This window comes from Aquila chrysaetos, chromosome 2 (genome assembly GCF_900496995.4).
Source record: "Aquila chrysaetos chrysaetos chromosome 2, bAquChr1.4, whole genome shotgun sequence".
Classification (NCBI taxonomy): domain Eukaryota; kingdom Metazoa; phylum Chordata; class Aves; order Accipitriformes; family Accipitridae; genus Aquila; species Aquila chrysaetos.
The window spans coordinates 14,174,623-14,190,437 of NC_044005.1; the positions used below are offsets into that span (position 1 = coordinate 14,174,623).

Sequence of the window (15,815 nt, forward strand, 5' to 3'; positions counted from 1 at the left end):
TCACACATACATTGGGAAGATGCAGAAGGATGAAAATTGACCTCAAGATCTTAGATGAAGGAAATTTCATTAGACAGATGGAAGATCTGAAATCTCATGATTACTTTTCCTTCAGAAAGTGATAATACAATAAAGGAAATAAAACATAAACATTATTTTACCAATGCAGTCACCATGTGAATTGAACAGAATGATAGATAGACTATCAGCATGACTTTTTATTTTATTTAAAAAGGTTTTGGTTCAATAATCAACACTATAGACACCAATCATATAATAAAAAAATCAAAGAATTGGATCACTATTAAGTTTTATGTATGTCAATGACTAAGAATGTTCTGCCATTGTCTTGAGGTTGTTTGACTCATTAAACAAACATGGGGAGATAAAAAGTTAGGGCATCACAGTATTTTTCATTCACTCTGCTGACTTGAAAACAACTCAGAGGTTGTCATGCTGTCTGAAAAATAGCAACCGTATTCTAAAGGGAAAAAAAGCCACAGTAAAATTTCCTGGGGTTTCCATTAACAGCATCCCTGCTTTCATTCAAGCCAGCAAATGACTTTGTTCTCAAAGAATATCAAAGAATATCAAGTTGCAATCTAGAATAAGCAGGAGGGGATTTAAAAAAAAAAGACAACTGATTTGCTTTTTGAATATCTGCTCCAAAATGGACTTTTAAATGCTCAGCACTTCCAGAAAAGAGAGTCTTGACAGTTGTTCTGTGTTTTACACTTGCTTTCTTCAAATACTTAGAAACAAGTCAAGTTTCTACCAGTACTCTTAGGCATTGCCTGAAAGTGCTTCCAGGCAAAGTTGCCACACCAAGTACTTCTATAAAAAGGAAAATCTTCAAATCAGTCTCAGTATTTTAAGTAGGAGACTGTATATGGAATTGTGGAATATGGAATATGGAAGTAATATGGAAATTACTGAGGCCAACCTTTTTGTTAAAAACAAAAATTGTTATTTTTAGGCTGATTAAATAAATTCTTTAGTCACACTGCGTTGATATTGTTTAAAAAAACCCAGGTATTTAAATCACATCTGATATTTCTGTAATTAAAGGTAATTACCGATCTTAATTAAAAATATTTTATTTAAAAAAAAATCACACAGCTTCAATCACACTGCTCAGTTCAGGCATCAAGAAGCACTTGAAATGAATCAACCCACTAGCAAGCAGCAACTAATGAATGACATACCATAAGGACATTCTTATACCAACCTTTACTTCAGTCTTTCCGCTTGAAATAGGTCCCACAAGACTTTCAGGACAAAATTGCTCCAAAAAATGGCCAATTCAGAGCTGTTTAGAATATATTTCAAAATCAATTCAGTAGGATATTTCAGATAGGAGCCTTCATAGCGAGCAGTGGGAGGATGATGTAACCTCTAAACTTCCACAGGCTATATCAATGGCAGGAATCTGGCTAGGAAACAGCAACTTTGCCTTAGTAAAAATGTCACCTTGTGAAAACAGAGCTGTTTCAGAAAACCACAGACTTTTAAAATAATTTTGAGTTGCTAAGGCTTTTTTGAGGGCAAAAGGAAATGAAGAAAAAATAAAAAAGGAAGAAGATGAAAAAGAAGAGAGGAAAAAGAAAAGGATGAAAAAAGGACCTTCCTAAGGACCACAATTATCTGAAAAAATAAACTGCTTGAGATGAAAGCTACATTTCTACAGATACTCCTATCTTTGTTTTCACCATCTCAAGTTCCTATATGCTCGTTTGACTCTAGCCTGAAAGCTAGGGCATTCCCTTGAAAAACATGCAGGCTCTAGTCCTTTCGTGTGCTCCTATTTATTTACTAGAAGTGGATCCTCATCAAAAGAAGTAACAGAGCGTTGCAGTGCTGCAGCCCAGAAAGGGCTCTGACCTCGGTCAGAGCATCCTCCTCGAGGAGGATTAAGCTGAACCCTTCACTCCCACATCAGAGAGGAGCCCTCTCTTCTCTGCACAGGCTGCCAGGGAAAGGCAGAGGAGAACATCCCCAATGGTCCAAAGGAAAATTGACCATGTTAGACAAAACAAGCAGCTTTTACTGTGAGGAGGTAAAAAAAAAGCCCTACCATAAAAAGGTGGTGGTGAATAGCTCATATGGAAGTAATTGCAGCTTGGTTTAGTTTTCTGGTTTGTTTTGGTGTGAGGCATTTGCCGTGCTTTTTTTCCCTACTAATTTCCTGTCGGGATTGGCAGCCAGTGACTCACCTGCATTCACAGATGAGTATAGCCAGAAAGCCAGCCTACAGCTCCTCTTCTCCATCCTGCGCTTTAATCACACAAAACAACCCCCGCCCCGACCCCGTGAGTACAGAAATATTCAAAGTACTAGGCAAAAGCAAGGCCAGGCAGCCTCCCTTTATGTCTGTAGATATTGCCATAACTGAAGGACTGAAGTCGCATATTCCAAGTAGTCTGTCTTCATGGGTGACTCCCACAGTTCAAGGCAAAGCAATAGTGAGCGGCCCTGGAGAAAACTATGTCCAGTCTCCCCAAAATGACAGGAACACGATGATTAGGGCAGCTTTTGAGAGTTCATCTCTGCAAAACCAAACTGGCAAGACCATGGGGCTGCCAGTAGCTTCCCATGCCCAGGGAGAAAGCCCCTGCGGCTCATTTTCTGGTCAGCAATGTTTAAACTATTTCCTGCATACTACAGAATACATATGGATTCAATGGATAGATATAAAACAGAGAAAGCAATTATGGATCCCTAGGTTAGATTTTTAATCTCAAAATCTGGGATTTATCGTGGGCAACCCTGTGCTTCCAACAGACATGCAGGGACCACGTAAGACGTGTATTATATCTGTTACAGGGAAGCTGAGGAGGGCTTTTCCTGCAGCTGGCTTCTTGTGTACCAAGTTATGGTGAATGCCCAAAATCCTTAACGTAAATCATCAGAAAGTATCACGCAAACACCAGCCTGACTGACAACTTATCTAATGGGCAAATCAAAAGTAAATGAGAAGAAGGGAAGATGAGTGACCCAATGAAGAACCAACAATTTGTCATTTGGGATGTTTTATTAGGCAGTTTGACAAATTTCCTTCTGGTTAACTGATTAAATTTACATTTCCCTATTTTTAATCTTTAATTTATTTCATATTCAAATATGATTGTTAGCCATTAATCAATAAGGTTTAAAGTGCTCATGATTAATGGGCAATGCCTTCAGTATAAATAAGAGATTCTGTGATGCTGCGATTTATCTGGCTCTAGAGATTGCAGGATTGCTCCGAGTGCTCATTCCTTAGTTACAGTAAAGCGAGACCAGGAGGATTGATGAGATTCTGTGCCAGCGGTGTGATAAAATGAAATGGAAGCAGCTATTAAGGATCTGCGTGAGATAATGCTGAAAAAGAAACCAAAGAGTTAACAAGACTATGTTTTTGATACAAGTAATGTCAGAGAGATTAATGAGTCTCCGTGCTCTAGATAAGTAGGGATTTACAGCACCTATATGGTAAGAAGAAACCAGACAGATTAATGAAATGACCACCTACGGCTCTGCCGGGATGTCAGGATTCAGGGCTATAGGGGTGCCGAGCCGCAGGCAAAGGGTTAATGGGAGCCTGGCTGCGGCGGCAGGCAGAGGGACCTGAGGAGTTACCGGAGTTGCGAGCTACAGCCCGGGTAAGCAGCAGTGAAAGGGTTAACGAAAAGCCTCCATGTATTCAGATGCTAATTGTCAAGATAGTGTATTACTTGAGGAAAGTAATTTGATTACTCGAAACTCCCACTAAGGAGGCAAGCTTGTGTCCCTTCCATCTGTCGGGCTCTGTGAAAGATGACGAATTGAACTCAAAATTCACGTGTGATGAAGTCACTGTCATTCCCCAGCCAGCAGAGCACTGCTGCCATGCCCACCGAGCAGAGTAGCACCACATTTCAACTTTTCCTCTGAAACCCAGGAGGCACAGTAACCTGTTACTTGCTGCTGCTTGCTTTTTTTTTTTTCCCTCCCCATTTTCTGCCTCAGCGCTACAACTGAGTCATTCTGTTGCCCATGGCTCGTGGGTATACAGTGCTCCTGCAGCGCGCTGCATTATTCCCCAGTTCATCTGTCAATGTTATTTTTGGCTAATGCAGATGTGGGGTTCGCTTACCGTCGCTTTGTAGACACTTGTCGAAAACCATTTGGAAAGCCTTAACTATGCATAAATCTGCAGAGTGAATGTTTTCTTTCATTCACTTGCTCCTATTATTTGATTTCTTGTAGGCCTCTGCGGCAGAGATGGAGAAAATAAGGTAAGTGAGACAGTTTATTTACATCTCGTTATAGAGAAGAAATGTTCTGTTGCACAATGGACGATACAGGCTCTTGGAAAATATTCTGCTTAATACGATCAGTGTAAAATACTGGATTGCATGATGATGTGAGGGAAGCTGTGTTTTAGAGACAAAAGAAAAGGAATGTGGTTATTCTAGTAAATCTGTTTTGCAGGGATGTCAATTCAGAAAGGATGTTTTACACACAAACATGTTTTATTGCCAGTTGCAGAGGATATTTGATTATATAAATGTTGTAGTCACTTGTCCATTTACTGCAAGAGCCTGCCATTCCATTTAATGAGGAAAGTGGATCAATAATTCATGAAAAAGCTGAAGAAAATATAGGCTTGACTTCAAAGCATCTAATTACTGTGGTTTGTTTCAATATAATGCTGTAACATTGGTGTTCAATTTTTGTTTTATATTGTATACCAGCCAGATAAATCTTGTCTTCTCTGTGTTTAAAATGTTGTCATACTGTACCAGTTTCTCAGCACATCTCTCTGCTTTAAGCAAAAGGAGATGGCTTTTATAAACATAAGTTTTCCATCTCATGTCCAAGTGCAAGTCTGCTTTGGGGGATATTGCTTTTGTGTATGTTGTTAAGAAAGAAAAAGAAAGAAGAAAGCATTCTAGCCCTTTTTAAAATAATAATAATAATAATAATAATAATAATAATCAAATCCTGTCTATTAATAAAGTCCCCAGGTATTAGCAAATTGATAGGTAAAAGCTGAACTTTTTACTATCCTTTAAATACTTTATAGATCTTATTTTAACAACCCAAAACACTGGCCATGCTCTTATATGGTTTTATTGGACAAGCCCAAATTCCTTCTCTGAACCTGGTGACTCAGTTTGGTTAGTGACAACTGTTGTCCAAGCACAACTTTGTAGATTCCTTGAGTTTGGAATGGCGATTTTGAGTTATTAGAAATGCAGAAAAGTTCTAAAATGCTGGAAATAACTGGGGAAGAAGTAGCAAATGTGAAAGAACAGAGATTTGACAAAGTGTTTAATGAATTCTGGGCTGGAAATAAAATCCTCTTTTTCATTTGAGAATGAGGAGGTTAAGTCTCTTACAGTGGACTTGAAGATGCATGTCTGAAAGTTTCTAATAGAATTTATTTATGAAGTGCTTCAGTTGTACATTTTTTGTAGTGTCTCATGACAATGAAAGTATTATAACTTTTGAGCTGAAAGAAAAACTCTGTGCAATGTATTATGGTTTTGCATATATGTAAGCACTATAATGTTAAAGCTGTTTTTCCTGAGTAACGACTGAGAAAGGACCTAGGTACGTGGTCCTGCCTTTAGTAAAAAATCCAAACAAGATCACCTATGGTATATGCACACTCATGTCATGAATTACTCTCTTAGAAGATGCAAACAAATATACATTTACATGTTTGCTTGATAAGCATGTGTGCACAAATGCAATATGATACTTGTAATACTCTACTGAGCATGCCTTGGCCTCTGCTTTTAGTATGCAGGCTCTTGCCACATTTGCAATAACAGGCTGCAGAGCCCAGGAGAATGAGCTCAGGAATGTACTGAAAAAGAAAGAATTTGCTATGACAAGAGTAAACAACCATAAAGCTCTATTTTCCTAGCACCCTAGTTTTGCAGCTGTCAGGCATGCAGCAGTCCTTACCTCAGTACTCCTTGAGCACTATACAGATGAAAAAGCCCATACTGCCCCGCTGAAGGAAACGGGAGTTTAGTTATTAACTCCAACAAGAGAAGGGTCAGGCTGCGTCAGGAGTCTGTTAATGAAGTTTTCTGCTTACAATTCTTGTGCGTAAAAGTTGCTTCTGACGGACGTTTGTCCCCATCACCCAAGCCGATACAAGGCCAGTGCAAGGGCTCCCTATGCTCCCGAGCGGAGCAGCCAGCCGGGCTGGGGGAGCTCAGGCAGGACCCAGAGCAGAAGCTGCACTGCTCCTTCCCAACTTTTCCACGGTCCCTGTCCATAGTCATGTTGGATGCAAACTGACAGAACCCTCAGCAGTTTAAGGAAAGAGCAATCAAATCTGGAGTCATTATTTTAAATAGCCGGTGAACCCACAGACCTGAGAGAATTAGGTTTTTCCTAAAGCTATCCAAGTCTGGCACACGGGTGAAAAACAAATTACCTTGTCTTTTAAGCACAGTGGCTTCAGAGAGGCCATGAAGAAAGATAGCCTGAAGCCAGGGGAAGGAGGAAAGGAACAAGAGGGAAAAGGGCAGGCCAGAAAGAAAGAGGTATTTGTTGTTACATGTACAAACCAGCGTAACAGCATAAGAAAAGTCATTCCCGCATGATACTTGAATTTGTTCTGCCCTATCCCCGGGCCCAGCTCCTTCCCCGCTCTTTTTTTGCTGCCAGCTGAGGGTATGCCATCCCGCATGAGCTGGGGTCGTGTTGGCCCAAGGACTAAAGGGTGAGCCCACACCAGCTGCAGGGCTGGTGTGCACAAAGAGTACGAGGGTCCTGCAAAAGAGGGAGGAGAAGGGGGTCTGGAATTAGCAAAAAGGAAACAAACCAAAGCCTTGTCGGAGATAGAGAAGAGCAGGACAACCTACGCAGCCAGGCTGAAAACCCTCAGGGTTAGAGAAATCCAGGTTTGCATTCCACAGTGCACTTCAACATAAGAACGCCTTTTCAATATGAAGAACAGGTGCAGAGAATCGCACTTTTCAGAGAAGCTGCTCCACACCGACAGTCCTTGGGAGCCCACAGGGCCAAACATTTTAAGGCGGCAGCTCTGGAAGTCTTTGAGTGAGCTTTGCACATTCTCCAGCCCAGTGCATCTGGCACACCCCCAAGGACTGGGGTGTCCAGGCCCATTCAGACAGAGGGGCAAATGCAGGAGCCTGCAAAATTGATCCCCTGATGACCCATGCGTTATTCAGCCCCAAATTCGCTGAGCCAGGGCAGCCCAAGCAATGGTGCAGCGAACTAATACACCTCTTAGCGTTACATTCCTTCACTCAGAATCTAGCTGGAAAGATGCAATTCATCTCACGTAACGGAGTAATAATTCCCCTTGCAGACCAAGGAGCTGCTGTGACCTGCGATGTCACACCCTGTCCTTTTCAGCAGGGGCTTGCCGTGACAGCGTTACAGGTGGAAGGAGCAGTAGGAAGCAGAGGTGGGAGGCTATCAGTATTTAGCCTGGCAGGGATGACTTCCTCTAGAAGTGGAAACATGTGATTTTGTGCTAAAACTTTGACTAGAAAAATCAGTTACTGCAATGAATTCTTCACACTGTGAACAATTGCTAGCAGTACATAGTGTTTATAACATCTCAAGGTACCAATACATTAGGCAGGAAGTAAGACTAACTACTAATCACAAACCTCTTGAGGATCTGCATTTATGTAGGTTGACTGTGTATGGTTATACAGTCACTTTAAACATTAATTACTTCTGACTACAACCTTTTAAATACAGTTTTTTTGATCTGGTTCTTTTTCATGTCTATAAACAAGGACTGAAAATCTTTAAGTTAAAGTAAATTTCAAATACACCTATTCTATCTTATTTTGACTCTTAGCAGTGTGCTATCTTTGGTGCATATATTCAAGAGGAGCATGTGCCTTCCAAGTCTAAGGCCTTGCAGATCTGTGGTGGCTGGCACACAAAACTGCGAATACTCTGGAAACTGCTCCTTTAAGTCAGATTGAATCTATAGCATGGGTAGATGTGCAAATGAAAGACCAATTCCTATGCTACCAGGAGTTTGTTTTTTCTTTGCTTTCATTTAAATCCTGCTTGAAATACAGGTTATAACATTTAATCTTTCAAGTGAAAATGTTGTAAGGTTTGGCATAAAAGACCCCCAGCTATATTTTTGTACACAAATATTGACCAGATTATTAGCATTTCTTACACTGAAGAGTATCTCACTCCACAGAAAATGCCAGTTAAGGTGAAAGATATTGTTCAATAAAAGCTTTTGCTTTTTTCAAACACACTCCTAAATTTTCAGTGACAATTCAGAAACTCTATAAATCAATATTCTTAGTTCTAAGCTTTCAAGATCCACAATGGGCTGAACTGTGTACCTAAATTACGTAGAACAGGACACATCATCACCACCATCAACTGCCAGGCTCACATAATTAGTATCTGTAAGGAGGCTGACTTTCTACTTTGCAATGTAACCATGGTATTCCCCAGCTGAGGATTACTTTATTTTGGTAGCATTAGTTTCCGCACTTTACTAATCACCCAGGGATCTCTGATAAAAGTGATCCGTGTCTCAAGGAACCTGTGAGGCAACATCTTCATTTCATTGTAGTCCTTGTTTCAGAACATATGAAAGTGAAGTGATTTGTTTTGCACACACAGCTGGTAGTAAGTCAGCAGCTCGATCCAAGTCTCTTGAATTTTCAGACTTGGACTTTTCTCAAGCATGTTTCAGTTCATCTGTGGTAAGGAAGGAATATCAGTTTCTTCAAAAGGAAGATCAGAGGCACGTGCAGTCCTAGGGAAAAGCTTCTGCAGTAGTTTAGTGAAAATGTGAATACCTTCCTAAATGCCCACTAGATCATGCTGCCTTCCTTGCACTTGCTATAAATATAGCCCTCTTCATATGCTAATGAACACACTGCAATTTCCTGCCATCCCCACCTTGTCCTTGTTCCTTCTCAGCCTGCATCGACATTAATTTTACCATAGTTACTTGAACACAAGGAGAGGATTTTTTTTGTCCAGAAAGTTAATGAACAAACATGGTTTACTTTACCCTCGGTCTTGTCTTCACATCCATAGCTGATATGCTGGGAGCCACTGCCTTGTACAGAGGCACAATGCCACAGGACAGCAGCAGGGCTGTGCAAGCAGCAGCTCCAGCGTCTGCTCAGCAGTGTCTGCAGGCTCTAGCTGATGCTGGGACTTGAAATCCCAGCTGAGGACACAGGCAAAGAGATGGCACAGGGCAAGCTCGGAAGAAATAGAGCATAGGGAAATGCTGGCATGAAAGGGCCGTGAGTTTGGGGTCATTAGAGGTTATGGTAGAAAAGTCACCTAGCTGGGTGAACGTTGGGTCCATTTTGAAAGAGGGAGGAAGAAAAGGAAAAGGAAAAGAGAGCTGCCTAACTTATACTCAAACAGGTAAAGCAGGTTTTCATTTTTCTCTGCTTTGCAAGTTGTTTTTATCTCCCAGGCAGTCCCAGCAGCAGTGACAGCCCTGCGGTGCTGTTATCAGCACATCTGGTTAGTTCATGCTGCCATCCAAGGTGTGACTGCAGCACAGGTAAACCACACATGTCTCTCCCCCCGAGGCTACACTCAGCTTTAAGTTTGGTGGTTGTCAACCATAGCAATGGGAGCAATGGACACATAAGGATATATTCACAGACCCCAGGGGAACTACAGCCCTGGAACTGGGATCATTCGGGGCGCAGAGCCATGCTGATCTACCTATACTAGCACCTCTGAGAATTTTATTAATGCTGTCAGGTGCACAGTATGCTTGTGTAGCTCATACTAAAGTCCATCACACTTCATTTCCATTATTACTGTTACCTGTGCTAGTCAGTCAAGTCAGCACTACATCAGCTGAGGCAGGAGTGTTACTGTTATGTTGTCCTACAACCCTGTGCCCTGAACTGCTGTCTGCTGCTTGGAAAAATGATCTAAAAGGCAGTGATGCCAGTATGGAAGGAATCACCTGCTGTAACAGGCGCTGTGTTATAGTATCTTTTTAGTTCTAGATAAAAACTGAGTGGAGTGAAAGTGTCCAGCAAACAAGAAACATGACAGGAACAGGGGGCAGAAACAATTCAAGTTGAATGAAACTAGGTATAGCTGTGTAAAGTGGCCTGCAGGGACAAGTGGGAGCTGAGCAAACATCTGAAGAGACCAAGGAAGTAGGTAGGAGGAGATGAGCCATGCCATCAACCAGGAGCTGCAGTGAGTCATGGGGAAGAGGCTGGACCTAGGGGATACCAAGCTTACAAATAATGCTCTGCCTACCCCTTTCTTGCAAGGCAAAGTGCATCACTAAGCAATACTATAAGCTGCTCAGGAAAAAAAAGAGGGGGGATTTTGGACAAATATTTCAGAAAATAAACCAAGGTCCTTTTCTTATAGAGTTTGTGATTAGTTCAAAACTTTGTAGCATAGGGAGCAGAGCTTCCAGGACAGTTTCTTTTTTTATTGTTGGGTTCCCCCCCACCAAAAGATGCAATGACCCTTGATGATGAGACAATTCAAAGGTGGGAAAATTGGATGCTCTCTGCATCCCCTTTATTGGTAATAGTGACTAGGCTTCAGTTTATGTAAGTGCTTTGACCAAAGCTGTTGGGGGATATGTGCAGAACAGTGAAAGCAGCGACACAACGCAGGCAGTGGCAACGACTGCAGCAGTAACAAAACAATCTTATAAGCTGAAGAACATAAGAGGTTCCAAGCTGCAAACCCCAGATGGTTCAAGGGCAGCATAGTTTGTGAACCACACTTGGCTGTGCTCTGTGGTAAAATCAAGTACAATTTGAATGCTTGCTGCTGCTACAGCACACAGACTGATGAAAGGAAGGAGATAACTTGTCTGCAACACTATTACAGGCATTTGCAATTGCCAGCTCCGCTGCTGCTGGCATGGCTTAGGCAATTTAATTTACCAATCAATTCTTGATTTACACACAAGTGACTTTAGAATGCATTCAAATAAAAACTCTGTATCACCACATTTGATTCAATGTTCTTTAAAAATCAAAAGCATCTGAAGTATATCAAAATTATTAAGCTTTTCACATTAAAAAAATTGAAGGGGCTGAATTGTCTTAATATTTAGTGATGACCTAGAGCCAGCTTAGCATGAAGTACAATGTGCTGAAAAATAGGCACTAGATAGTGAGCTATAATCGTGCTTTTTGGAATTCATGAATATGAGGGTTGTATAATTTACAAAGCCCTCGAGCAGGATAGCAAGATCATAAGTGCCTGTAGCTCCTTGTTTGATTTCTCTCATGTGTGTGACCATTCTACCGCTCATGTGAAATGCACAACTCTTGTTACTCCTGGAAGAGTTGAATAACAAGATCCACCTCATTGAACAGTGCACAGAGTCACTGCTCATTGCTTGGTTTGTAGTAATGTTTATCCTAGGGTAAAAAGGGCCTCCATGTCACATACAGTAATACTGCCTCTTGGAGTGTGACTTTCTTCATATATGCATTTGCAAAGCTCTGTAAAGCATTGAGAAATCTAGCTTTCATCCCGAACTTCCCAACTGCCACCATGTCAGCAAAATCATAACTGAAAAGCTGTGTGCAAGAGAACATACATACACCTCATGCAGCAGAGTGCCTCATGCCTAGGAGGGCAAACAGTATTTGAGAGGAATATTGTTGGTAAAGCAGTCGTTAACTGACTGACGTGTCATACCAAGACATCACGACTACACAAATGCCATTTCAGCTACTTGGAGCAAAATGCAAATTTTGACCACCTCACCTTGATTTTGCCCATCTTTAAAAGGAGGAGGAGGAAAAGGAGGAGGGTGTCCTAGAAGAAAAGAGGAGCTTCAAACGTTTTCTGGAAGGCACTGAGCTCTTCAGGGACTCCCTGCTGTGCTACAAAGACCCTCATGTTCACAAGAAACTCTCATCACAACAGCCCTAAATTGCTACCCTCTGTTCAACAAGACCAAGTTTTGTATCCATGTTAGAGCAAAGGGCTTTAACTTTGACATTTCAGTACAAATCAGATCAAACAAATGAGCTGATTTTATTTTTCTGTTAGCTGTAACTGCCATTTAGACAAGAGGATCAGTTTAAGGAGCTGCTCTATTTTTAAGGCCTTCCAAGAGCTATACTGGAATTCCCAGCAATGAATGGCAACTTAATCTTTTCCCTGGCCACCCCCCAAGAGCTCATTCTTGCAGTAGGCAATTTGAAGAGATAAACCATCAGCACTCCTCTTTTCTGTGTGTTTCTGTTTAAAAAGCGTTAAATCTTTGTGCTGCTATTTAACTCGGGGATGCTGGCTTAACCAAGGTACTGCACAAATTAACACAGTTCTCAATGCTTCACCTGTACAGAGTAGTCTACAGACAGGGAAAGAAATTGTCTATATATCTGTATAACTGGTCTTACTGCCAAGAAGTCCTACAGGTGTAGGTGCTTGAAATGACATTTAAGTAGCACTAAATGCATGGCAAATGACTTTACACAGGCATGTTTAAGTTTGTAACTGCTGGGTCACTTGCCCTTTGAGATATTATTTCCTCACAGTATGAATCCTATCTCTGTCCTGTAACAAAGTAGCAGCATTTCCAGGCAGTTAATCAGAAACAGTCCAGACCGACGTACCAAATATGTTCCAAGACTTAATGCAGATCCATGAGTGGCTGAAAAATAAATGTTTTGCAGCTCTACCCAATATTCTTAACAACTCAGTGGGGAACTAGTAACAGTACATTCATGGACGGAGGCACATCCTTCATGATGGGGAAAGTGCTGCTTTCTATAGAGAAATAAAGATTTTTAAACTGCATACAAACAATCTATAGCACTGAAACAGTTCTATTTGAATTCAAAATAAATTGTATGCTTAGTTTTGACTCTCAGCTTGTGAATAGCAATGATGCTTTTATTTGTATTTGCATTCTGATTTAGATTGATGAGACACCAACAATTAAATATTGAAAGATCAAGTGAGTCAAATACTCTGAAGGCTGGATAAAAATGAGAAACCTAGCAAACTAGCCCAAAGCAATGCAAGTAGAGTGGTGAAAGACAAAGCAGCAATGATATTTAAGTAAATTACTCGGAAAGCAGTAGCATAGCTCAACACACAGGAAAATTTGATTGTCCTAGTCAAAAAAACAGAGCAAGAAGTTTTTACACAAGTCCAAATGGGCCTTCAGTCCTACATCTTTCCAGTGCTGAATTCATAGATAGGCTCTTGCTAAAAGGGGTGCATTACTGGCCTGGCTTATTTTTACCCAAATAGGCACAGCAGGTGGCCCTAGTACCCCCACTCTGCCATCTTCTTGCAGCCTTGCAAACACAGTGCCAGGCAGAGCCACGCAGGGAGGCGTCTGGTTTCTCAACCCACATCAGCAGCGTAACCCTGCCAAATCTGAGCCTCAGCAGTTCCACTTCATTTCTGACCCCTCACAAGCCTTTAGGAAGAGCAAAATCTTCCTGGCTTATCCCTGTCCTTACTGTACCAATGCTACCAAGTGAAATGGGCATGAGAAGCAGGCTTCTGAGTAGATTTCCAGCCCACACTTTGAAATGTAGTCTAGGATAGCCCAGTTAATCTTTGCTCTGGAGCCCCTAGATATCTGGCAAGCTGGAGCAGGGGTCATGGAGCAGGGGAAGAGGGCTGATAGAAAGTCCCGTCATTCACTTTGCTTCCATTTTCCCAGTTGTGGAAGGCAAAACAGTACTCTTGCTCTGCAGCTGGAACTGCTGTGGTAGGTGCCGGAGACCCCTTGCTAAAATGACATTCCCGGTTGTGGAGTCTCCTGAAGCATGCTTTCATGTTTCTTTGGTCCTGTTTTATTTTTTCACAAGATGCCACCAGTTTGTGTCTTGTCTTTATATCAAATGTTCTTTATTAAACTCTTTCGCTACTAGAGGAACAAAGAGCAGGAAGGCTCTAGGAGATACACAGTCCTCACCAGTCCCATGTGAAGGAAAGACCAAATTCAAGAGTCTTGACTTTTCCATGAAGAAGGTTAATTAGCCCTTTGTATAACTCAAGGGGTAGCTCTGGCAACAGAGCATATGGGCAGGAAAAGGAAGAAATGAGTCATAGATAGAGAACACTGACATGAGTTTCTTTGGGCCAAATTTAGCTGACCTATACTGTTTGGTAAGAAAGCAACTCCCCCCCCCCCCCCCCCCCTTTCCCCTTCCCTCCTTCTCAATCTACAAGAGAAATCACAACCTAAGAGTCATGAATTCTTTTTTTCTGAGAAATTAAAAGTACATGAAATTATAGCACTAAACAGCTAGTCTGCTAACAAATGTCAGTTTAGAGGAGTAAAGCTGTCTTGTCTATTGCATATGATGCAAAAAGTTCTAGATGACAGGTAACTTCCCACAACAGGAACAGGTCTTTTTTTTCTCCACCTTGACAAAGCTGCTGATGCAGATTTTTACAGTAACTGTAGACTTCAACTTGCTTTCTTTTAACTGTGTTATGCTTTCTAATTGACAAAGTCTCAGCAGACTTAGTTACTAGAACTGATGGGTTTCACATGCTGTGAACTTCTGGAGGGTTTTCTTTACAAACCAGGACTGAATATCATCTAAATGTAAAAGAAAAAACATTTGAGAGAGATGTCCTATTAATTCCAGCACACAGTGCACTTGGAGCATTTGAGAAAAATAATGCCAATCTAGCCAGTTTCGCTTAGTATTGATTTGAGGAACATTTATTCTCATCGAAAAGCATTTTTTTTAATGCAGTGATAACCCTCCCATGGCCCACTGTGGAAAACAACTTTTCTTATAACCTAGGAACCTGTAGCAAATAAGCGACAACAGCTACACGTCACTTGGATTCAGGGAACGTGTAAGGTTTCAGTTACAGTTTTGGCAGTAAAATTCTAATGAATTCTTTGGTGGTAATACAATGTGGACTGGACTTCTCTACTGCAGCTTTACAGTTACTTTGCATTCTCATCTCCATCCACTGAAGAGTTGTCCAAATCCTGTGGTACAGTAAAAACAAAATTTACCAGGATTTTCATCTTAAGGTTCCTATAGCACTGAACTACTAATTGTCATGGCACGCAGAGCAGACAGTTCTTATTAAATTGCTAGCCTGGATTTGTAGACCATCCCATCTCCTTATTCATCACCTTTATATACACAACATTGGGAAGGCATCTTAAGATATCAATAGGCATAGATATGGTTGCATGCTGAATTCTAAGTAACTGAATGAATCCATTACTGCATCCTTAGAGGACTCCAATTTTTCCCAGAACTACAACTCCTTTTTGAGTGTTATCTACCTCATTACGCATAGATTAGTTACATTACATATTGGTTTGCACAGACCACACAGAAGCTGAAAAGTTAACTACAGTTTTGCAGAGAGATTAATGGAATCAGAAAGAGACTTGAGAAAACAACATATTCTTTTATCTAAAAGGCAATGTTATTTATACTTTTTTACATTCATGTGAAAAACAAACCACTCACATGATACTCCTGTCACTCATATTTAGAGTGTTGCCTGCTACAAGTCTGCATTAATTGGAACCATAGCTGGCATACACCTGCAGCATGGATCCGTGGGACAAAGCTACTAAGTTATTTAAGGTTTTCCAAATCCACTTCAAACTTGTTTGCTTATACCTTTGCTATGAGCCACTGAACTGGAGACTCGTTAACCACAACTTTCATAACAGCAGAATGCATTCTTATTAACAGTAGAATCAGTAAAATCACCAAAACCTGTTATCCCTTTACTAGTGGCAGCTCTTTTGCAGAAAGCTATTAGTTGTATTTTCTATTCTTACCCTATTTTCTTCAGCACTAGAAATTAGGTGATTGGCTTGCAGAGTCACTCCCTGA

The 15,815-nt window shown here is 41.0% G+C and overlaps 1 protein-coding gene across 9 annotated transcripts in view; it reads left to right on the plus strand.

Moving 5' to 3' along the window:
• BEGAIN (brain enriched guanylate kinase associated) overlaps positions 1 to 15,815 on the plus strand; it is a 164,159-nt gene that overhangs the window by 41,892 nt on the left and 106,452 nt on the right. For 7 of the 9 annotated variants that reach the window (XM_030004602.1, XM_041120832.1, XM_030004554.1 and 4 more), the window contains one exon: positions 4,228 to 4,256. In XM_030004602.1, coding sequence (XP_029860462.1) covers positions 4,228 to 4,256 — 29 coding nt within the window. Of the gene's footprint in view, positions 1 to 3,233; positions 3,642 to 4,227; positions 4,257 to 15,815 lie in introns of those variants that run through there. The other 2 variants (XM_041120821.1, XM_041120827.1) reach the window with 2 other exon arrangements.